The sequence below is a fragment of the Grampus griseus genome (assembly GCF_964374135.1).
Source record: "Grampus griseus genome assembly, chromosome: 14".
Classification (NCBI taxonomy): Eukaryota; Metazoa; Chordata; class Mammalia; order Artiodactyla; family Delphinidae; genus Grampus; species Grampus griseus.
Genome location: NC_139008.1, coordinates 20,662,520 through 20,686,208, shown reverse-complemented (window position 1 = coordinate 20,686,208; position 23,689 = coordinate 20,662,520). Strand labels below are relative to the sequence as shown.

Genomic DNA, 23,689 nt, shown 5'->3' with positions numbered 1-23,689 from the left:
GATCACACACTGCCATGTCCCAATCCTCTGTCCTATTCTCTAAACTCCAACCCTGCATTAGGAGGCATTCGTCCCCCTGTTCGGATTGTGTGTGGCTGCACCGACGTCACGCGTAGGTACTGGTTCCTGCATTTACTAATAAGCACAACAGGCTAGATCCCGTCAAACTAAATCCAAGCCATCTAATATTTTTACAGCCTCCCCTAACAGAATAGGCCAACCTTAGTGGAAAAAAGAACGATTTCTAATGGTGCTTTACCCTTTACCAAAGGATTTAATGCACATTTACCTAATCTGTTTCACACAACGAACCCATGAGGCAGGTAGGATCAGTACACCCATATTACAGATGACACATATGTGGCTTGGGTGGGACATGCTCGAAGATAACCCGACCAAAATGTGGCAAAGCCAAGTCTTAGTTCTATTTCCAGTCCCTCGACTCTGAGAGCAGTGTGCTGCGCTGCTTCTTAGCTCCCTCACTCGTTTATTTACTCCGTAAGTAAACACCACGAGCGTGCTTTGAGCCAGGCTCCACTTCACCTCCACGGGAACTCCTGGTTCACAGCTGCTGGCACATTCCACCCCCATTTCCTTTAACTGCAACCATTCTGGTTTCCAGATTAAATGCAAACCTGAGAATTAATCTGATCCAACCAACAGAATCATGAGACCTCCTGGAGAAGTTCTCTGGACCATCAACTACAATTTTCTGCTCTCAAAACAAACCACCCAAGAGTAGAGTGGCCTTACCTGCCACCGAGCTGTTGGCCGACCATGACGGTATAGCTGTCCGCCTCTGGTAGAAGAGGATGTACGCCGTCTGCGTGCAGACCTCGTCTTCCGACAGCTGCTGCACGTCACTGTCGTCGAAGCAGTACCAGAGGCCGTCCACGGAGTTCTTGCAGTATGCTGCCAAAAAGAGCCCATCAGCGATCAGCACCAGGGCGGCCGCAACGGCCACTCCACTTGACCCACAGACACCATGTCTTTGGCTCATGTAATTAATTCAAGAACTTTTTAAGGCTGCAGATAGGAATACAGAAAGAGGTAAGAAATCCAAATTCTAAATCACACTCAGGCAAAATGTTTCAAGAAATTCCAAACTATTCCAAATGGATGAAATTCTATTTAATTTTAGAAAACACAATATACTTCTTTAAACCAGTGGATTTCAACCAGAGATGATTTTGCCCCAGGGGACACATTTTTGACTGTCACAACTGGGGGTGGGGGCGTGGGGAGGGTAGGATGCTAGTGCAATCTAGTGGGTAGAGACCAGGGGGCGCCACTACACGTCCCACCATGCGCGGGACAGTCCCCACAATGCAGAATTACCCAGCAAAAATGTTACTGTACCAGTATGCAGAAACCCTGTTTCAAGCATGTTGTAACAGTTTAGTGTTTCTTAGAGTCAGAAAACAACAGAACTAGAAATGATGATATTAATGAGAGCAGTAGCTAACATTTGTTTAGCACTTATTATGTGCATCTCACTTGATCCTATGAAATTTGTTCTATTATCATTGCCATTTTACAGAGGCTCAAAAAGATGAACCAGCTTGCCCAAGGTCATGCAGCTGGTGAAGGGCAGGGGCCAGCTCATTACAGGATTATCTAGTCCCTGAGCTTAAAGCCTTATCCCACCCTGCCTCCCTCAGAGGTAGCACAAATGATGCCTGCTGGAAGGCCCCTGGCAAACTGAGAACACTGGAGCTCACGAATGCATGCGGCCTTCCCTCCAGTCCAAACTCTAAGCTGAGATAAAAATAAAGAGCACTCAAGTACCAGCGAGGACACAGCTCAGCGTTCCTGGAGACACATCATCCTGTGAATCATCAAGGAGTGTGATAAGCTTGATCCAGAAACGTACACGTTTACAATTCTTTCTAAAAAGACCCATTTATTGGGGTGAAAATAAACGAGTGCTGGAATATTTAGCTGAACGCTGGAACAGGCTCAGTAGGGCCCCAGGGGCAGGACACATAAGGCCCCGAGTGGCACCAGGAGTGACTCCCTCGACAGGCCACAACCACTTTGCTAAGTATGGACTCCTAGGAGACGAAAGGGACCCGGAAGAGGAAGGGCTATACTTCTGCTCTTCTTTTTCCCGAAAAAGAAGAGCAGAAGAAGAACCTTTGACTGTAGGGAGGAAAGTCGTCTGCAGCTGTGGACTCACTGGAACCAGACGGCAGAGAAAGGGAGACACAAGCAGCAAATGCAGCTGGTAAAACAGCGACTGCTTGGTCAGTGGTGTCATCAGGCTTGCCGGATGAACGACCCAGCCGGTGAGGGGCTGCTATTCGGGAGTGGGAGTGGGAGGTCTGTAAGGGGGAACGCGCCCGAGAGGAGGTGACGGAGCAGCCTGTACCAGCTTCAGTCCGTTTCTCCTCAGGATGGTCTGTCCTCCGTCACGGTGTGGAAACTAAGGCAGCACAGGGACTCATGAATGGGTCAATGACGTATTTATAAAATAATTCTATGTGCTTTTCTTCCCAGCGCTATTTTCTGAAGTATTTCCTAGACCAGTGCTACTCAAATTGTGGCTCACAGACCGGTGCCAGTCCATGAGATAAGCACCACAACGAGGTAAGCATTTAAAAACATTCATAGCAATCTGATACTGTATGATACTTTTATCGTGTTTTTGCAAAAGTACTGGTTCATGAAGAATTGGACATTTTAAAAAAAGGTTTAAGAAATTTTTTTAAAGGTTCCTCATCACAGATGGTTTGAGAAGCACTGTTCTAGACTCCTTACACAAGTCAGCCATACATGTACCATGTAATTATAGTTAGAACCAGTGCAAAATAAAAGAACACATTAAAATAAACACTCCAAATGAAAGCTTAAAAACAAGGTATCTTTAACTCAACAATGCTGAGGTACTTAAAATGTTCTCATCAGAAAAGCAGCCGTATGGCCTAAGCACGGGAAAGGGATGCTTACCACGAGCCCCTCGTCGGTAACAGGCCCCAGGAGGCAGGCACGAGCACTTCTGCCTCCCTCACATGGTCGCCAGGTTTGAATAAGGTTACCCACCTAAGGTCACAGAGCTAGGAACACGTGTCTAGCTTCTAACCCATACTCCTCTCCCTAATTTGTACTGCCTCCAAGGCAGTTATGGGTTTCCGGGCACTTTCCAGAGTCTATGCTATACAAAGAGCAACATGACAGGTGAAAATCTGGCACTGTCCGATTTTCCTCAACAATTTCTTGCTAGAAACCACACAACGTGCTCACCCATATTTTCCTGAGAAACACTGTTACACACAGGAGATTCTCTACCAAAGCTGAAGCTACGTGAACACCAACCAGTGACGCTGGCAAAGGCACTGCTTCACCAGCTAATCAGTGAAATTAAATTCCCTCTAAGTCCCTTTCAAGTCTCAGAGTCCCTGAGTATATAACTCTGTGACTCAGTATGGAAGAATGCAGATATGACCGGGAATGCCACAAAAGCAAAAATCCAACTAGAAACACAACACTTATCATACAAGTGGCCCCCCAAAATATAAATATAACATATGTAAGACACAAAATACAGTATTAAAATTTGGCTTAAACCAAAACACGAGGTAAAACATACTTAAGCATTTAATTAATATTAACTTTGTCTTCTACGGACTTTTCAATAGATCCTCTGTCCCCTTTTTCTCCTTCAAGTACTTCCGAGGGCAAGTAGAGGCCATCCAAACGGCTCCACTACGAGATACGCTCCAGGTCGGGATGATTCCTCTCACAAGTGACTGCTGCCGGCAGCGTACTGAAAGAACTAGAACTAAACAGGTTTCGAGAACAAAAGATTGTTGTGTCCAGTCACACTCCACGTCCCCTGTCTCCCGAGGAAGAGCAGGTTGAGAGAGTAACTGTGCTGGGCCAAGGAGGGGGTCTGGGGCCCGAGAGGCTCCTTCACCATGTTGCAGGGGTCTCAGGGTTAACTGCCGGGGAACAGTCTCAGAGAGACTGAAACACCAACTGGCACAGCCTACCCTCCTCTACCTCCCCCTACCTTTATGAATCACTAGCACCCTGGGGTCTTGCTGCAGAAACCACTGAACTGCAGAAACAAAAAGTCCCAGAGAAGTGTTCATGCCAAATAGGCTGAGTGAGAAGGACGCAGAAATCTGAGTCCTGGCCACCTCTACAGTAGGAGGACCCTCACATCAAGTCCCCCGACATACAGATGTCCAAGCAAGAAGCCCCCAAATCTACCTGCCTCCCCAGCATGCATGAATGCCCTTAACCCAATAATTCCATTTCTGAGACTCAATCTCAAGGAAATACAGAATTAAAGTACAGAAAAGGTGACTACACACAAATATGTCCATCAGTTATCTTCAAAGTTAAAAACCAGAAACAATATCTGTGTTCAACAATGGGGAATGGTTATATCACATTAGAGTTCCATCAACTGAATATTCTTTGGTCATTAAAAATAATATTTACAAAAATTAAGCGTCTGTTGGGACTTCCCTGGTGGCACAGTGGTTAAGAATCCGCCTGCCAATGCAGGGGACACAGGTTCAAGCCCTGGTCCGGGAAGATCCCACATGCCACGGAGCAGCTAAGCCTGTTCGCCACAACTACTGAGCCTGCGCGCTAGAGCCCATGAGCCACAACTACTGAGCCCACATGCCACACTACTGAAGCCCGCGCGCCTAGAGCCCATGCTCCGCAACAAGACAAGCCACTGCAATGAGAAGCTCGTGCACTGCAACAAAGAGTAGCCCCTGCTCGCCGCAACTAGAGAAAGCCCGTGCAGCAACGAAGACCCAACGCAGCCAAAAATAAAATAAATAAAAATAAAAACAAACAAATAAATTTATTTAAAAAAAAAATTAAGCGTCTGCCCCATTAGCCCATAAGGGCCTCACGTGTAGGCAGCAGGTTACTAATCCCAATAGCTTCTCCTGACCCTCCAGGAGGAGGCTGCTCTGACCACTCTCTCCTCCAGCCCCTGCTCTGTTCACACTTCAACCACAGGACCTAATACACATCCTGCTCTTTCATTTTAAGTGTACCTACACTTGATTACTCTCTTGGAAGACAGACGTCGAGATCTTTTCATTTCCAGTGTGTCTCTGATGTGACACAGCCCAGTGCAAGCAGGACGTAGAGGAGGTATTCCATAAAGGTTCACCTGAACAGAGCACTGGACATTTAAAAAAAAGGCCAATCAGGCCAATCACAACAGTATAAAATAATGGCCAGAACGTACAGAAAAACACTGGAAGGAAACACCACATATCAAAATGTCACCTACATACAATGGGATATTATCAGCCTTAAAAAGAGGAAATTCTGACAGACGATGCGAAGTGGGTGAATCTTGACTGCATTATGCTAAGTGAAATAAGCCAGACACAAAAGGACAAATACTGTATGATTCCACTTACATGTGGTACCTAGAGCAGTCAGATTCATAGAAAGAATGGTGGCTGCCAGGGGATGGGCGAGGAGTAAACAGGAAGTTACTGTTTAATGGATGCAGAGTTTCAATTTGGGAAGATGAAAGAAACTCTGGAGATGGACAGTGGTGATGGTTGCACAAAGATACGAACGTACTTAATGACACTGAACCGTATGCTTAAAAATGGTTAAAACGGTAAATTTTGTTGTGTATATTTTACCACAGTTTCTAAAAATGTTCCCATTTTTTGAGCACTAATCTCATGGGTTATTTCTGAGTGATAATCTCGTGGGTTGATAGCACTGTTCCGTCTGTCTCTCTCTAGTCTAAATTTCATATGATGAGCACTATTGCTTTGACAAATGAAAAAGTAAATTTAACCATACAGCAAAAAGAAACCCCCTTCCAAGTCACTCTAAAGACACTATAAAAGTGGTTCACAACCACTCCAAATAAAAGAGATGTTAGGTCCTCAAGGAAGCAGAGCAAAACCTTAAACGGGGCATGCAGGTGAGGTCAAGAAAGCAAGTCCAGGGTGAGCCAGACGATGTCACCCATCTGCACACACCATTCCCTGCTTGGGTCAGAGCCCGACCAGACGATCTAACTCAGGGCAGAGAACCAAAGGATGAAAACTGCCCTCACGGTTGGCACACTGCCTGCTGGAAGAGAAAGCGAGGTTCTGAAGCAAAGCAACCCTGTCACAAGCAAAACATGTCGGGAGGAATCGTCAGCACAGGCGCCCGGCCTCTCGCGCTGCAGACCTGTGTAGTGCCCCCCTTGCATGGTGCCGTGATGATTGCACACAGCATACAGGTCATAGATGTAGTCCTCAGGGTCCCGCCCGAGTCCGTAGGGCCGTCTCCATGGAGACCAATGGGATGGCAAACTCCAGCTGCTCTGGCTTCTCTTAACCACGTGAGGTGTCATGTCCAGGCCAGTCAGAGGGAACTTCACCATGTTCTGAAGTTTCATACGCTTGTCTCCTTCCTGTGGCAAGAAGAAAAACAAGTTCTGATGATATTTTCGTGCAAGCAGATGGTAGATCAGTTTAGCGTGAAAGGCAGACCCTATCAACTGAAGTAGGGTTGAGTTACCTATCTGATGTTTCCAAAGACACATACAACACAGGGAAACAGATTAACAGTTTTATCTAACTGGAGGAACAGGTTTTAATATCACCAAAAATGGAACCAGCGATGATCTACATATAAGGGTTAATGAGCCTTCATTGCCTTACCTGATAAAGGGTTCATCCTGAAACCTCTATCACGAAAGAGGCATGAAAAGTAATGGAATAACAACATATGTGAAGGGAAAGCACAGTGCTGGCACAGAACAGCCGTTCACAGAACAGGGACTCTTTCCTCCCCAACTCCTCCGACAAATTAACAGTTAACAGTGACTTAACTTAATATAGTCATTTAGTTGACAATCTTGGGCAATCTGTATTTCCCATTAAGCCCACTGGGAAATCCAACCATCAGTTGAGTAGATATTTACCGAATGTTTCCTGTGTCTATGGGAGCTTTAAAAAATTAATCGGGCACAGATAATTCCCATCCCAAGGAACTATGGACCTACTAAGGGAAGAAAAATGTTCCTAAGAGAAAGGTAGGATGGGTCTTGCATGGTCAGGAAGGTCAGGCTAAAGAACCTGGACCTTGTCCTGCAGTCAAGGGAGAAGCACTGAGGCTTTGAGGGAGGAGGTGATGCCATCAGAGCTGTCATTAAGTAGTGCCCAAAACATGGTAGAAAGGGAAGAGCAGTGTAGGTTACGAAACCAATGAAAAGACACTGCAACTGCAACCAGCTCGGAAGTATCAGAAGTTGGAACTGGCAGGATGACAGCAAGAATGGGGAGAAGGGGACACGTACAGGACGCAGTGGAGAGGCACAACCAGGCCGAAGAGGTGACTGCCTAGGTGACAGGGAAAGAAGAGTCAAAGATGACACTGCAGTTTTGAGCTGGGGCGCTGGAAGGGTGATGATATGGCTTCAAAAGAAACAGAAAGCAAAGGAAGCCAGTCTGTGTGTATGGAAAGAGACAGAGAAGCTGGGTTCAAACCCTCAACTGGCTGTCCCCCGAAAGATCCCAATGGAAGCGTACAGCTGGGACACTCAGGGCAAGTGCCCACTCCTCACTACTACAGGAGCTGGACCCCAAACCTGTGTGTGAAAGGCCACCCTGGGGACCATGTGCACGCCCCCGACACAGTCACTTCATCAGCCAGCCCTAGACATCTCTCAAGTCTATCCAGGTCTCTCCATCTCCACTGCCGCAACTCCACTGCGAGCCATCTGCCGGCCCCGCCCCCGCGGTGACTGCAAAGGCCTCCTTCAGGTCTCCCTGTCTTCACCCTTGTAGCCTCTAATTCTCCAAGCACAAATTTGGTCATGCTGCTTCCCTGCTTCAGAATCCCACTCTGCCTACAAGGACTGCTTGGACGACCAGCCCCTGCCTGCTCTTCTACCTCAACGTACGCCTTTCTCCCCCCGACCCCCCGGAGCTGCAGCCACACTGGCCTCAGCTTTCAGCCTCCTGCACACGCTCTGCACCCGCTGCTCCCTCAGCCACTAGACATGTGCAGCCCCGCTCCCAGCCCACCCGGTACAGGCCTCCTCCTAATCTTTCAGATGCAAACTTTCTTACGCCAGGCTCAGACTCCTCCAGCGTTTACCTCTCATTTACCTCTCTTACAAGGGGGCTGCCCAGGACAACTCTAACCTTAGGAAGAGAGAGCCTCTGTGGGGAAACTGACTCACAAAGCAACACAACTCAAAGCAGATTTTCTTTGTATATATTTATGACTCATCTCCACAACTGTACAACTGCTCCTTGGAAGCAGGACAACACCCGTTATTACTTTAGGCAGAAATAGAATTCTGCCCACCCCCAAGAAAGGCGCTCAACTTTTTTTTTTTAATCCCAAAGTGCACTTACTTGAGCACAACATTTACAAATCTAAAGCAAATCCTCAGGAACAGAGTAAAATACCTGCAGTATGAACTACAATGGTGAGGATTTAAAGGGCCACAGGACGCGCAAACTGCTCTGGGAAAGAGCAAAACACATGGCCCCAAACGCAGGGGCAGATGTGTGTCTGCGACAACACAGGATCACAGGATCAAACAGGGACACCAAAGAGCTCCCCGCCCAACAGCCCACCAGTAAGGGGCGTAAGAAACTTGGTCACAGCTTTTTTCCCTATGACAGAGGGTTTCCTTACCTGTCGAAATCTCTTTAGATGTATAATGAGCACATCAGGCAGAGTCCAGAGGCTTAAGGTAATGCTCCCCTGCTGCAGCTGCTTACAGTGCGGGCAACGCCAGGCGTCATCTGGGGCAAGCTGAAAACAAGGAGCACGACTTCTGTTAAGAGCCGCTTCAGGCAAGACTTTGCTACAGGAGACGGCCAGACACTTCCCGGCCAGGGCGCGGCACGGCGCTGGATCTCCCCAAACCATGTCCGATGGGAGCCGACAGAAAAACACAATTAAGAGTGGCGCCTGGCTAGAGCTGGCACCCGAACATTTGCTGAACAGACTACCTCTCCAAAAGGAATGACCAACCAGGTAAATACTGCACAGAGATGTTAGATGCCACAGAAGCACCTCATGCTCAGCACACTCCCAAGCTCAACTCGTCGCCTTTCCATCAATATAGCTCCCTTTTCTCCTCCTCCTGTATGTCCTACCCCAGCAAATACCACAACCACCCGTCAAGAGCAGAACACGGGGGGTTAACCCAAAGCCTCAAACCCTTCCCTCTTCCTCTGCTCCACGTCCATCCGAGGTAACACTCTCTGTCATTCCTCACACCCGTCTCCTCCTCTCCATCCACCGTAATTCAAAGTCCTCACTCGCTCTTACCTGGACTTCCTCAAGTCTCTTAATTGTCCTCTCTCCCCCAAGCATCAAACTGCTCCGAACAACCCTCCCCATCCTGCTACCAACAAGATCTTCCTCAACATCCATCTGAGCCCTCGAATCCACGTACGTCACCTCTGCAGGCAAGGGTTTCAGGATGACAGCACAAAGGTACTAACAGAGCAGGTCTGGTAAGAGAGATTTTTAAAATCTCCTCTGGATTTCAGAAGATGCGTCAGATCTGGGACCATCAACACAATGAGGTAAGGGAAGCCACGGAAACAGATGGCAATGCCCACTCAGATGGAAGAGAAAGAAGCCAAGGACAGAATCTTGCAGAAGGCCGATTTTTAAGGGAAACACAAAGGTCGAGAAACCACCAGAACCTGAGGCTGCACAGTCAGAAAAATAGGCAAATCAGAAGCATTCCTTTTATGCACACCAAGAAAAGAGAGTGGCAAGAACAGGGTGGTTATCAGTACCATAGCCCACGGAGAGGTCAAATGCAGACTGAGCAGAGGCCACTGAACTGAGCAAACTATGGGCCCCGAGAACTTCGGAGAGCAATGTCAGAAACGCAAGTCAGACAGATGACAAGAGTTTGGAAGGGAGGAAAGGGAAAGACCTGAAATCACTAAATGGTAAAGTTACACAGAAAAGAAGAGAAAGACCAGCACAGTAGTTTGAAAGGGAAGCAGAAGTGAGGGAGTTATTTTTCCTGAGAGGGAGATCCTGTCATGTGTGTAGGAAAGATGGGGGGAGACAGAAGTCTGGGTGGATAGCAGTGAATCAGAAAGTTAGGCAGGCACAGCACAGGGAGATCAGCTCAGTGCTTTGTGACCACCTAGAGAGGTGGGGAGGGAGACGCAAGAGGGAAGAGATATGGGGATATATGTATATGCATAGCTGATTCACTTTGTTATAAAGCAGAAACTAACACACCATTGTAAAGCAATTATACTCCAATAAAGATGTTAAAAAAAAAAAAGAAAGAAAGTTAGGCGGGAGGAACCTAACTGTCATCTGGCATGTCCACATCTGTGCTAACACGCTGTCTACAGATGTGGCCATCAGCCCAGTGCTCGCGGTAAAGGAACAGGTTGTTGTTTATTTGTTTTTTAATTTCCAATACATCATAAACAGATACTCTTTGATAAGATACAGTAAGAATGTCAAGACAATGTCTGGCAGCTTTGACAGTTTCTACAACATTGCTCGACTTCTGTACTTATCTCGTTGTAAACTGCCACAAAGAGCTGCTAGGCCTGCAGAGCACCCTTGGAGCGTGGCCAGCCTCGCTAACTGCCCAGCAAGGAAGACGACTAGCCCCAGAGGCAGCTGTTCCACTTTCAGGCAGTCTGTTACAAAGTTCTTCCTCTTATTAAGACAAAATCACTCTCCCTGTAATTTCCAATCTCTAATTCTGCTTTTTAGATACAATTAAGTCCAACCCCTTATCCACAGGATGGCCCTCGAAGTATGTGAAAATAACTATCAGATCCTCACTTAAGGTCTCCTTCGTCAAGATACACTCAGCCGTGCCATCCCCTATCCACACTCTCTGCTTGTGCCCCGGGATGTCAGTCTCTTAACAGTGAACATTTAAGGTAATGAGAAGAGCAGTGCTATCACCATCTGAGTTCTGGACACTGTTTCTAAAGCATCCTTAGGTAGCCAACAGCGGCTGACACCCACATGACACTGCTGATCATACTGAGCTTGAAGACAACGCGACCCCAAAGTGATCGTCACACAGCCCACTGCTAAGTCTGACCTCCTCCTCTTCCATATCTGGACTGTTATTTTTGGACCCAGTGACTGAGCTCCCCAAGGAACACTCATTCATTCGTTCACTGTGGCATAGATTTGCTGAATGCCTTCCATGGGCCAGACACTGCTAGGCATGCTGGGGTTATTTTACGACCAGGATGGATTCTCTCACCTGCTGTGCCCCAGCCACAGTGGCCTCATTTCTTTTCTCAACCTTCCTCTGTCTTGGTCCCTGCTATATTCCCAGTTCCTAGCACAGTACCTGGCACATAGTGTGTACTCAACAGACATGAATTGAATGAACAAAGCCCTATTAAAATGTATCTGGCTAGCTTGAAAGATCAGCGAGATGTTCTGATCTGATCAGATGTTCTGATCAATGTTATCATCTAGTAGATCTGCTCACCTTTAAGCTTTGTGACATTCTCAGACATCTCCCAAATCAATTTAAGAAAAAAAAAAGCTAAATAGGATAAGGTGCTACATACAGCATGTGATCAACCAGTTTCAAAGCCAATTATTTATATAAGCCCAAGATTGGAAAAATACGTCTAATGAAAAACTATTAAAGGAATTAGCTGTTAACTGCTTGGGGGAGAAAAGACTTAGAAGATGAAAACTATTTTCAAATATTTGAAGGACAAACAAGTAGAAGAAAATGAAGACCTGTCCTCTGTTCTTGACGACCTGAGAGTTCACCTGCTGGCTGTAGCAACCAGGGACATATTTCAGGTTAACGTCAGTCACCATCAGAGATACCCTAAGAGAAAATGGTGTCTCTGAAAAACAGCGGCTGGATAATCACCTATTTGAAATTAGGCAGAACTCAACCATTAGAAAAAAGAAATTTTAAAGCCCCCTCTGACCCTGAAATTGCATGATTCCCTATATGCAAGAGTGAGCAGTAAGAATCAGTAGCCAGAATTATGATCCTAAACATCAACTCAAAATCAGATGAACTCCAAGAGCTCTCGTCAAGGTTTCTCAAGGCGCCTGAACCTGGAGAGGTTTAAAAAGCACAAAGGCCTGTTGCCAGTGAACACCAAGAGTGCCTTAGTTCCTTGGTTTCAGCTCTGTGCTAGAGCAATGTCTGTTCTTTTCCTCTACACTGAAAGCTTATTTATCCTTTGTAAAGTATTCAGAAAGTCAGCACATCATATTAGTTGTATTAAAGGGTATGAATGATCCAGAACATCCTTCCATAAATCTGCTTTATCACGAACTATAGTTGCATCTAACTGAAGATCTCTAGTATTAGTGGTGGTTTTGTAACCATGTGTTCGTTATAGGATCTTCATCTCAAAATAATAACAGAAGGATTTGAAGCTGCAAAGAAAAAGGCACTTCAGTTTTGGCAACTAGTCAAAATATGCAAAGAGATGAACAGTGAAAAAACACTTACAGACGTGGCCAGAACATCTCTACATACTAAAATTCATGCTAAACTTGCTGACGTTTTAACAGACGCTGTAGTGGACTCCATTTTGGCCATTAAAAAACAAGATGAACGTAGTGACCCCTTCATGGTTGAGATCACAGGGATGAAACATAAATCTGAAACCTATACAAGCTTAATCAGAGGTCTTGTTTTGGATCATGGGACATGGCAGCCTGATATGAAAAAAAAGTAGAAGATGCATACATCTTCATATGAAATGTGCCATTAGAATATGAAAAAACAAGTGAATTCTGGCTTTTTTTTTAATAAGCGTGCAGAAGAGAGAAATTAGTGAAGACTGAAAGAAAATTCGCTGAAGATGGAGTTAAAAAAATAATAGAACTTTGAAAGAAAGTGTGGTGGTGATTCAGATAAAGGATTTGTTGTTATTAATCAAAAGGGAATTGACCCCTTTGCCTTAGATGCTCTTGCAAAAGAAGGACCTAAGAGAAATGTGGAAAGGCTGACGCTTGCTCGTGGTGGGGTAGCTCTAAATTCTATTGATGACCTAAACCCTGATTGTTTGGGAAATGCAGGACTTGTCTATGACTACACACTGGGAGAAGAGAAGTTTGACTTAATTGAGAAACGTAACGTCCATCACATTACTGGTCAAAGGACCAAATAAGTACACACTCATGCAAATCAAAGATGCAATCAAAGGTGGCTTGACAGCTGTTAAAAATGTTATTGATGATGGCTGTGTCATTCCAGGTACTGGTGCAGTGCAAGTGGCAATGGAAGAAGCCCTGATTAAATAAAAGCCCAGTCAGTGTAAAGGGCAGGGCCCAACTTGGGAGTTCAAGTATTCGCTAACGCAGTGCTCACTATTCACAAGGCTCTTGCTCAGAACTCTGGTTTGGACCTTCAGGAAACACTAGTTTGAGTCCAAGCAGAACATTCAGGTCAGCTTGTGGGTGTGGACCTGAACCCAGGTAAGCCAATGGGAGGCATATGGGAACACTACTATGTAAAGAAACAGCTTCTTCACTCCTGCACTGTAACTGCCACCAATATTCTCCTGGTTGGTGAGATCATGAAAGCTGGAATGTCTTCTCCGAAAGGAAGGCTGAACTGAAGCTTCCCTTGTATCACCTGAATCATGAAGACTCTCCAGAGTGATATGAAGAATATAGCTATAGAATTTTGCTCCAAGCTTCAAATGATTTTCAAAGGCATTTTCTTTTCCCATATGAAAAAAGGACAGAATACTGGCACCTATTCAAATTCTGAAGTTCTGAAATTATATTTACAGTATTTTTTTAATTGCACTGCAGTGTACACACGTACAGCAGGCCATATTTATCCAATAACAGGATGTTTAGCTTTAGCTTCAGTTATATAAAAATATGTTAGATAAACATGTTATCTACCTTGTTATTAAATATTCCTGTTGAAAAAAAAAAAAAACACATAGGCAAGGGTCCTATCCACTATTTGTCCATCCATTCATTCAAATATTTACTGAGTACCTACGATCTGCAAACACTATGCTAAGTAGTCTAAAGCATTGTCCAAGAGAACTTTATGTCTATATCTACACTGTCCGATACGAGTCACTAGCCACATGTGTCTCCTGAGCCCTTGAAATGTGGCTAATGCAACTAAGGAACTGAATTTTTAATTTTAATTAATTTTAATTAAAATGGCACCTATGTTCTTAGTTCCAAAAAGTTGAGAACCACTGATCTAGTTACTAAGGAAAATAATTTAAAATCTCTAAATTGAAACAAAAATATAACTTTATCATTAACCATTAAAAAGTAAAAAGAAAAAAAAAAAAAGGAACTATACAAAGGTTCACATCTAGAGCATTTCATTTAATCAAGGTTTTCCAGAAATTTAAACTACTTTTTGTTAAAATCCTAAGAGGAATAACACTAAGATGCACATCACATGTGCAAAACCTATGTAAATGCAAAAATCCTTGGGGAGTTTTCTGGTGCATAATTTGTTTCCCCACTGTCATCTTGCCCTGGGCCCTCCCTACTACCCTCACCACCCAACAAATGCTGCCCAACCCTTACCCGCTCCTCTTTGGTGTAGAGTTGGAAACACTGGGATAAAGTGCAAGTTTGAGGCTGATGGTGACGCTCCCTTTGCAGCCGGACACTTTCTGCATCAGGGATATACTCATCTTCGGTATTTACAAACAAGCTGCAGTCGGGGGAGAAAAAGCATGTATTAGTGAATGTCTTGGAAAACTGATACAAAATACAATTAACAGCTTCACAACGTGGCTGTAAATTCATAACCAAAAAGGTCAATATATAAGAAAGTAAAAGTGGCAATCCAACTTTTCTATGTTCCAAAATGTCGTGAGACGTTCTCTATCTATAACGTTATTTTCAAGAAATAACTTGGAATTGTTTTTTCTGGGATTGGGCACAAACTGTACTGATTAATCATATATCCTTGTCCTCTGTATCAAAGGGCATGCATTTGGCATAACTTGCTAGAGTTAATGGGTCTGTAATAAAAGAAGTAATTTGACCTACACAGTAGTTAATGAATATATAGCTTCTGTCTCATTAGCAGCAAACAAACGTTCTAAGGTTCTGGGATCCAGATGACAGAATGTGTAGGAGAGAAATAATAAATTACTTAAATAAAGGATCAGCAACACACTTGGATACTTAGCTAAAGAAAACAGAGGTTTGTGTTTCAGCTAATTTGAAAGATCAAAGGTATGCTATTATAGTGATAATTAAGACAATGACTCTACAAACACTAAGTAAAAAAAAATACTTACAAATCTTTTGTCTCCTTGTCCCATTCTACCACTAATTTCACATGAGCAGTGCCACCTGGTCCACAAGATTTTAGTGCCCTATAGGATGGGGAAGGAAGTCACATATTACTTTCTAAATAAATGATTTTAATTAAATATACATCCTATCTGAAATCTGAAATCATAGTGTGATTGCTGAAAATCTTCATCATCGTTCCCCATCAGAAAAGGTTTCTGACCATTATAAACTCTTATTTAATAACTTGATTACAACTGGACTGAAAAATCCTTAAATTAAAATATTCAATATGGAAATAAAGATATTGGAATAAATTTAGTACCACACTATAAGGTCATCCACAATAACTCTTAAGATGTTATGATCTTTCCAATTTTTGTCCAATATCTCACCAAATCAATAGAGACTGGACGGGACGATAGTCTCTCTGGGAACAAACTCTGCTCCTGCATCTCTCCACCTGCCCCCATAGGCCACGCTTGGTCCCTGGACCATGCCCACACCAATGTAAACTGTGCCTTCCTACAAGGCACCCCTCAAGTTTCACCTCACTTATTTCCCCTGAGCTCCTTGGCTCCTTGGCCATCTCCTGAGATACTCAGCATTAACAGTCAGTATTACCCATCAAATAGTTTTTAAGTTTTGCAATGTTTTGGATCATTATCTAATCTATTAACTCTAATCTCTAAAACCAAACAGTGAGTTGCTTTCAAACAGAACCATGTTGTATACTTTTTTGGAATCCTGAAATGCAGGGCACTACGATATTTGTTGAAAAAGTCATTATAATAAAAACAATAATGTGTTTTTATATTTATATGTATCCACATATGTATCGTGTGTCTATATACACATATCTCTATTACTTTATTAATAACAGAAGTATGTAGAAGCACAGACATAGCAGAGGGAGAAGATAATTCTAAGGGGGAGAGGAGGGACAGTGTGAAGAGAGGCTCAGAAGGAATGAATTATCAACAGAGGAAACTACACGTGCAAAGGCACACATAAAACCATATTGTGCGTTCAAACAACCCTCAGTACTTTGATGCTGCTGAATGTTTAATATAGTGGGGAGAAGAAAGAGGCCTGACAGAAGGGAAGTAGTCAGGGTTCAAACTGTGGAGAACTTCACATACTGTGGAAACTGGGCTTTATCTTTGAGGCCACGGGTTACCATTTAAGGATTTCAAGAAGGAAAGTGTTATGATTAGAATCCTACTTTGGAAAACTTTTATCTTGATGAATATGAAAGTGCAATTCATCTGCGGTCCTGAGACCAATCAATTTACTTAGTACTCTAGGCTTTCCCGATTCCAAAAAAGATCATAAAACATACCCTACTCAAATATGAATCAAAATTAAAATAAGTGTTTACTTTCTAAGTGAGCCTGGAGGACCCACCACACTTACGTGGAAATTACATCAGACATCACTAGAAATTACACACAAACATATATGAAAGTCTAGAAGGTGATTTTTTTTTTTTTTTTACCTTTCTACTGTTGGGTGGCACAGGGGCTGCTCCTCCTGGGGCAGCAAGTATGTTATTCCCACGACACTGACCACTCGCAAACTGAATGGACACACCTGCAACAAATGGCAAAGGTAAATCAGGCTGAGTTTCTCTTCGAGGGCATGTGGTTCACCGGGGCATTTCCAAAACAGATTAGAGCGAGAGCAAACTGTTTTGCAAAATGCTTCTCTACAACATTCTGGGAGGCTGTTGAGCCACTCTAATACACTTTAAGTATGATTGCCCCAAATGCAATTAACATATCAAATATGTTACGCAAGACAAGTAATATGTTACTTTAGCTGAACATTAATATAAGTTTTCCACGGATACCTTAACAAAGAAATCATAATTTTGAAAATATATAGATAGTCTACAAAATCTCTCCAAGCCGATCACGTGCTAAACTTTATTAGACAAACATTATAAAGGAACACCCGGCAGTGCATGGAAAACCGTGCAGTGGTCAGCTCCCTTCATAAAATGAGGGACAGTCCTCATTCTGGAAAACCTGAACACAGCAGATTTTACTACGCAGCTTTTCTCCAGGGCTCCCCAGCATTCCAGCTCAGTGTCTGGTCTTCCCTAAGGGCAAAGGTCTGAACTTCCAATCTCACTGTAATCACTTTCTTCACTGGGTACACACATGCTATGCTGGAGTACCAAAAGGCTTACACACCTGAATGCCAACTGTGGGCCTCAAGAAATACTTCATCTTCTCCAAGATTTCCCTCTGCAGAAGGTCCCATGCTATTGTCTTCTCTAAGTGCAGCACAAAAGGTAGTCCAAATCTAGCACACATAAATATTATAATCACCTTAAAAGGTATGACAATTCCTTTAATACTGTAACTCCTTATTCATGACCTTTTTAAATGGAATCACAATACAATTAGTTTTAGGACAGTTCTCAAAATAAAACAAACAGGAAATTTAATACTCTCATAAGTGGATGAAACAGTCAGAAGGGAAACTGAGATTTCTAAATGAAATTTAACAACTCATACACCAAAATGGCTTTTAACAGAGTATGGTGCCAGGTAATAAGATGACAGGATTAGTGGAGATGGGGAGGAAAGCAGGTGGGAGTGGACACGAGTCTAGCAAGCAGCATGGGTCAAACATATAAGGGGTTAGGTGCCAGAGGAAAAGACAGGGCTGGAAGGTCTAGCAGGGAGGCAGCCACATCCGGGTGGCCTGACAACAAGGAAGGCACTGGCAAGTGACTGACACTAAAAGTCAGCTCCTAGCCTAGGGCAGAAGTCACATGGCCCCTGCCAGGTTTCCTATCCAGTGCTGAGCTCACAGGTGTTAGAGAATCAGAGGCAGAGCCATGGTTCTCAGCAGTGGCTGCAGGCTGAAATCAGCCAGGGAACTTTAAAACACAATGATTCCCCCGATATTCTGCTGCAATCCCTCTGGTCTGTGGCTGGAGCACTAAGGCTGTTTGAGGAGCTCCCCAGGTGATTCTAATATGCAGCCAACGTGGAGGAGCACTGGCCTAGCCTTAACTCTCACCCAAGCCCCAGCCATTCAGACCTGCATGCTGTGCTCTGAATGCGTCCGACTCACACCGCCAACGTACAGCCAATTCCCTCAGTCTGGACTACCCTTCTCACTCTTCGTTTAAGCTATTTCCTACTCGTCCGCAGAAGGAGCCACCGGCACCCTGTTGATCTGTTCCCTGAGCTCGGCTGCACTACAAATACTGCCTGCTTATTCTGCTGCCTCCACCAACAGACTGTGTTACCTGACAGCAGGAACTGTGACCGACTTATCTTCCTAGCCCAAACAGCCATACCTAGACAACAGTAGATGCTGAATGAATGAATGAACAAGTGAATAAACAAACAGATAAACCCTGACTCAGGCCAAAGCGGGGGTGCTAAGGTCACCAAGAAACCCGCTCCTAACAAGTACCAGTTTACTCACAGTAGTACTCAAGAGTGAGCCTACCTTCCTAAAGACAACTGTGATGCGAAATAAGTTACAAGCACGATGTGTAAATCAGTAGGCCATATTTTTCACACGACGATGCCCTCACTTTTAAGAGACTAGCATCATGAAAGGGATTTCATAATTTCTTTATTTTATATAAATACGATGAGCTGCCTTTTCTTCTGTCCCTTAAACATGTCAAGCTCCTTCTAACCTCAGCAACTTTTTTTCTTTTTAATTTTCATTGGAGTATAGTTGATTTACAATGTTGTGTTAGTTTCAGGTGTACAGAAAAGTGAATCAGTTCTACATATACATATATCCACTCTTTTTTAGATTCTTTTCCCACATAGGGGATTACAGAGTACTGAGTAGAATTCCCTGTGCTATACAAGTAGGTCCTCATTAGTTATCTATTTTATATATAGTAGTATGTATATGTCAATCCCAATCTCCCAATTTATCCCTTGCCCCCTTTCCCTCGGTAATATCCAGGGAAAACCGTAATCCGAAAAGATACCTGCACCCCAATGTTCACAGCAGCACTATTTACAGGAATCAAGACGTGGAAGCACCCTAAACGTCCATCAGCAGAGGACTGGATAAAGATGTGGTACATATATACAACAGAATATTACTCAGCCATAATCTCAGCATCTTTGTACTCGATGTCCCCTCTTCACGGGATCCCTTCCCAAGAGGCTCACACAGTTCGCACCTTCCCACTCGGCTCAGCCCAGCTGCTGCGTCCTCAGGGAGGCCCCCCTCGCCTCCCTCTCTAATACGGTTTTGCTAGAGACCCCACCAGCACGTTCTATCACACCCGCATGTTTTAACATCTTGTCTTTAGTGGCTCTGTCCTAACTAGGATGCAAGCTCCACGAGAACACACAGATCCTGCTGTATCCCTAGTGTTCAGAATAGTGGCCAACACACTGTAAACACTAAAGGAGCTGCTAATGAACGTCACAAACATACAAATCAACACATTTTGCTTCTACATTATTTACCATTCTTAAATAAGAAACTTATTTCAAAGCAACATTTTAAAAAGTTAATATAAATGCTACTCTGACAAATATTAGAAACACAGTATCCTTCCTCCCTGAGACACATCCATATCTTGTTATTACTCAAGTTACATTACTATTGTGATAAAGTTACTTTAAAAGTAACTCCCATACAGAAACTAACGTAACATTGTAAAGCAAGTATACTCCAATAAAGATGTTTAGGAAAAAAAAAAGAAAAGTAACTCCCATAAATTCTTACAGAAGGAAACAGATTTGAGAGAGATTTCTAACTCCCAAATGTCTGACTACATGCAGCTGAATACTGGTGCCATTTGCCAAGCCAGGAAATACTGGAGGGTCAGGTTTATAGGGAAACACAATGGGTTCAGTTTGGAACACGAGACTGAGGTGCACGTGCCATCCAAGTAGATTTGTTAAGAATTAATAGAAGAAAAAATGCTGTAAAGAAAGTAGCTGGATATAGGTCTATAGGTCTAGATACCCAGGAGGATCTTGAGCTGAAAATATACAAGAGAAATGTGCCCTTAAAAACTACATGAGCTTGGGAGCCATTCTAACTCCGATCTTATCATCCTAATTTTATCTTCTCCCCCTCCCAACCCCTCAAATCAGGTCAATTTACACACATGCTCTTTCTAAATATCAGAATCAACAATTAACTACTAAAAGTAAGGATTTTTTTTATCCCTACTTTAAAACATTTGAAAATATTAGACTTTTAAAGTCTCAATATTTATTGGAAAATAAGTTGGTCTTCACCTTTTCCCTTGCTGCCCAGTGCAGGCTCGGTTACACACTAACAGAACAATCTTGTCGCTTCCTGCTGTCGTGGGGGTTAAGTCCGCTCTCCCCTGCTTTGCTGCTGCTTGTGTAGAAGAAGACAGTCTATAATGATCCAAGCCAAACTTCAAGTGGTTAAGGTTGTTGTTTAAGTGGATTCCTAAAACAAAATGAAAACTTACTTTATCTCTTCAAAATTTTTTATTCTTTCATTACAAAAAATTTACCCATTAGGGAAATTAAGAAGTTGTCGTTATGTTATTTAAGCTGCAATTGAAAAAAGGAACAAATGACCTACTTTGAGATTACTCATCTAGTCATAAGAAAATTTTTTGCATCCATTATTTCATTTAAACTCGCCTTACCTACCTACTACCTTAAAAACTGAAAATTAAAGCTCTTCACTTCAATGAATATTAGTTTTAGAATGGCAAGTTTGCAGAGATGACCCACCAAGACAAACTTAAAGTGAGACCATACAAGCAGCAACCAAATAAAAAAATTTTAATAAAAAATAAAGACTAGTACATGTAGAATGATCTTCAATATTCCAATAGCAGCTTCTTTTCCCCACTTTAGACCCAGACTTATAAGAAACTCACAGCCATTATGGAACTTTAATACAATCAACTAGCCTGGATTGACCTACAATAAAGTGAACAAAAATATATGTTTGACAGGCACAGTGCTGGTTGCTAAAAACCAGGTCTTCAGACATGCCCCAAAGCAGAGCTATCTGTCAATCAGAGGTACTTAGCAATTCAGCACCTAGCACAAGGTCCTGCACTTAGTAGGAACTCAATAAATGCTTGACTAAATAATGGATCATTTCTTTAATCCTTCGGAAGTATAGCCTAAGGAAATGATACCCCAAACTGGAGAACAGAAGAAGCCCTCCACCACTACCACACCAAAGAAATAATAACAATATCACCAAAAGGGGAATAAAATAAAAGGTGGTTTACACAAAAGTATCCACAGCAAAACTCCAGCAATAACCTAAATATCCAGCAACAGGAGATTTGCTGAACCTATTAACATACAGAGTTAATACTCAAATAAATTCCAGATTAATTAGAGTTTAGAAACGAGAACACAGAAACTAGAAATAAGGAAGAACTGAATCTTCACCAAGCTATTAGAGGGAAGAAAACTTTTTAAGCTTAAATACCATAGAGAAATCACAAAAGAGCAGCAGATTTCACTTCACAACCACCTTAAACTTTGGTATGAGAAAAATAAATAGAAGTCTGAATCTGAGACAATTAACAGGCTCATTTCCCAGGTTCTTGGCAGAAGTAAGGCTGGGAAGACCAGTTCTGCTAAAAGTGATCAGGATTCCCAATGAGATGAGAGGATACCACTCAACTGCTCAGAAGTCAAGCTCCGCATTCATAGTCCAGGCCCGTCACTACCCACTGTGTGACCTGGGCCCGTGACCTAACCTAAGTCTCAGCTCCCTCGCCGGTGAACTGGGGAAGACAGTAGCCTCATATGCACCAACAAAATATCGATGAGGCCTTTGTGAAGAACAGAGGCTTATGCATATTCACTAGTGGTATATTCTTCCAACAAAGGCGCTCTCTGGATAGACTATATAACCTTGGACCTCACCAAGTTCATTTATAAATAGAAACTTAGTGTTAACCGTAAGCAATTGGGGTATGAAGGGGGACTGGGGGAAATTTTCAGTTAAACGAACGTTAACTGGGCTCTCGCTGTGTATTACGAAGTACACTAAACTGCTAGGTGCAGAAAGATAAAGCAAAGTGTAGTCCCAACTGCAGAGAATTTCACAGTTTGGTAGGAAGGATAGAGAACAGAGCATTTCCATACAACGTGCCAGTGTCAGAGATGAGCAGAAGCTACACTGGAACACAGGAGAGCAGAAGTCAGTCAGCCAGTCTGGGGTGGGGGAAGTGAGGAAAGGTTTTCTGGACAAGGTGATGATTGGCTATTGTTTACTATAATGCAACTAAAATTAGAAAACAATTTAAACAAACAAAAGCACATGCCTGAAAACACAACAACTAGAAAATAAACAAAAAAGCTCCCAAGTCAAAGAATGACAACTGAAATAAGACTCAAAAAAATAATAATGTAAATATGAGTAGACCAGAGAAAACTGAATCCTAAGCTGGCAGTGCAGAAAGCCGACCAACCCAAAATACAGAATTACCAAAGGTTCAGAGACTAGAGGCACCAGAGACCTCTAGAAGTAGAGGTGAAGGAAAAGAGGAACTAAAATAAGAACTTTCAACAGGGGTACCAAGGCCATTCAATGAGGAAAGAATAATCTCTTCAACAATGGTGCTGGGACTACTGAATATTCACATGCAAAAGAATGGAGTTGAACTCCTACTTCACACCACACGCAAAGATTAACTCAAAATGCATCAAAGACCCAAATGTAAGAGCTAAAACTATAAAACTCTTAGAAGAAAACACAGGTAAACCTCATGGCCTTGGATTTGGTGGTGGATTCTTGGATACGACTTCATAAAATTAAGAACTTCTGTGCATCAAAAAACACTACCAAGGAAGTAAAAAGATAGCCCACAGAATGAGAGAAAATATTTGCAAGTCATATATCTGATACAGGTCTAGTATCCAGCAGATATAAAGAACTCTTACAACTCAAAAACAAAAAGACAAGCAACACAATTTTGAAGTAGGTAAAGGACTTGAACAGACATTTCTCTAAAGAAGATACACAAATGGCCAAAAACCACATGAAAAGATGATCAACATGATCTGTCATTAGGAAAATGCAAATAAAAATCACAATGACATACCACTTTGCACCCACTAGGATGGCTATAATCAAAAAGACAGAAAATAACAAACACTGGCAAGAATGTGGAGAAATTATAACCCTCATATATTGTTGGTGGGAATGAAAAATGATGCAGTTGCTATGGAAAACAGTCTGGCAACTCCTCAGAAAGTTAAACATAGAATTACCATATGACCCAGCACTTCCACTCCTAGGTACATACCTACAAAGGAACTGAAAATAGGTATTCAAACAAATACTTGTACATGAATGGTCATAGCAGCAGTATTTCATAATAGCCAAAAGGTGGAAACAACTCAAATGTCCATCAGCAGATGAATGGATAAACAAAATGTGGTGTATACATATAATGGAATAATACTCAGCCATAAAAAGGAATGAAGGA

At 42.9% G+C, this 23,689-nt stretch overlaps 1 protein-coding gene and 1 pseudogene across 3 annotated transcripts in view; one reads left to right on the top strand and one right to left on the bottom strand.

Moving 5' to 3' along the window:
• The window catches only part of USP31 (ubiquitin specific peptidase 31), a gene marked incomplete at its 5' end in the record, with an annotated part of 69,907 nt that overhangs the window by 5,669 nt on the left and 40,549 nt on the right, over window positions 1-23,689 (bottom strand). The window contains 8 exons of one of the 2 annotated variants that reach the window (XM_082670801.1): window positions 754-912; window positions 6,178-6,403; window positions 8,644-8,763; window positions 14,518-14,647; window positions 15,243-15,320; window positions 16,736-16,830; window positions 17,436-17,547; window positions 20,487-20,667. In XM_082670801.1, the coding sequence (XP_082526927.1) occupies window positions 754-912; window positions 6,178-6,403; window positions 8,644-8,763; window positions 14,518-14,647; window positions 15,243-15,320; window positions 16,736-16,830; window positions 17,436-17,547; window positions 20,487-20,667 (1,101 nt within the window). The remainder of the gene's footprint in view (window positions 1-753; window positions 913-6,177; window positions 6,404-8,643; window positions 8,764-14,517; window positions 14,648-15,242; window positions 15,321-16,735; window positions 16,831-17,435; window positions 17,548-20,486; window positions 20,668-23,689) is intronic. The other variant, XM_082670802.1, reaches the window with a different exon arrangement.
• LOC309832208 (T-complex protein 1 subunit zeta-like) lies at window positions 9,513-13,568 on the top strand (annotated as a pseudogene). The gene is made up of 2 exons: window positions 9,513-9,545; window positions 12,342-13,568. The product of its transcript is annotated as a T-complex protein 1 subunit zeta-like (transcript).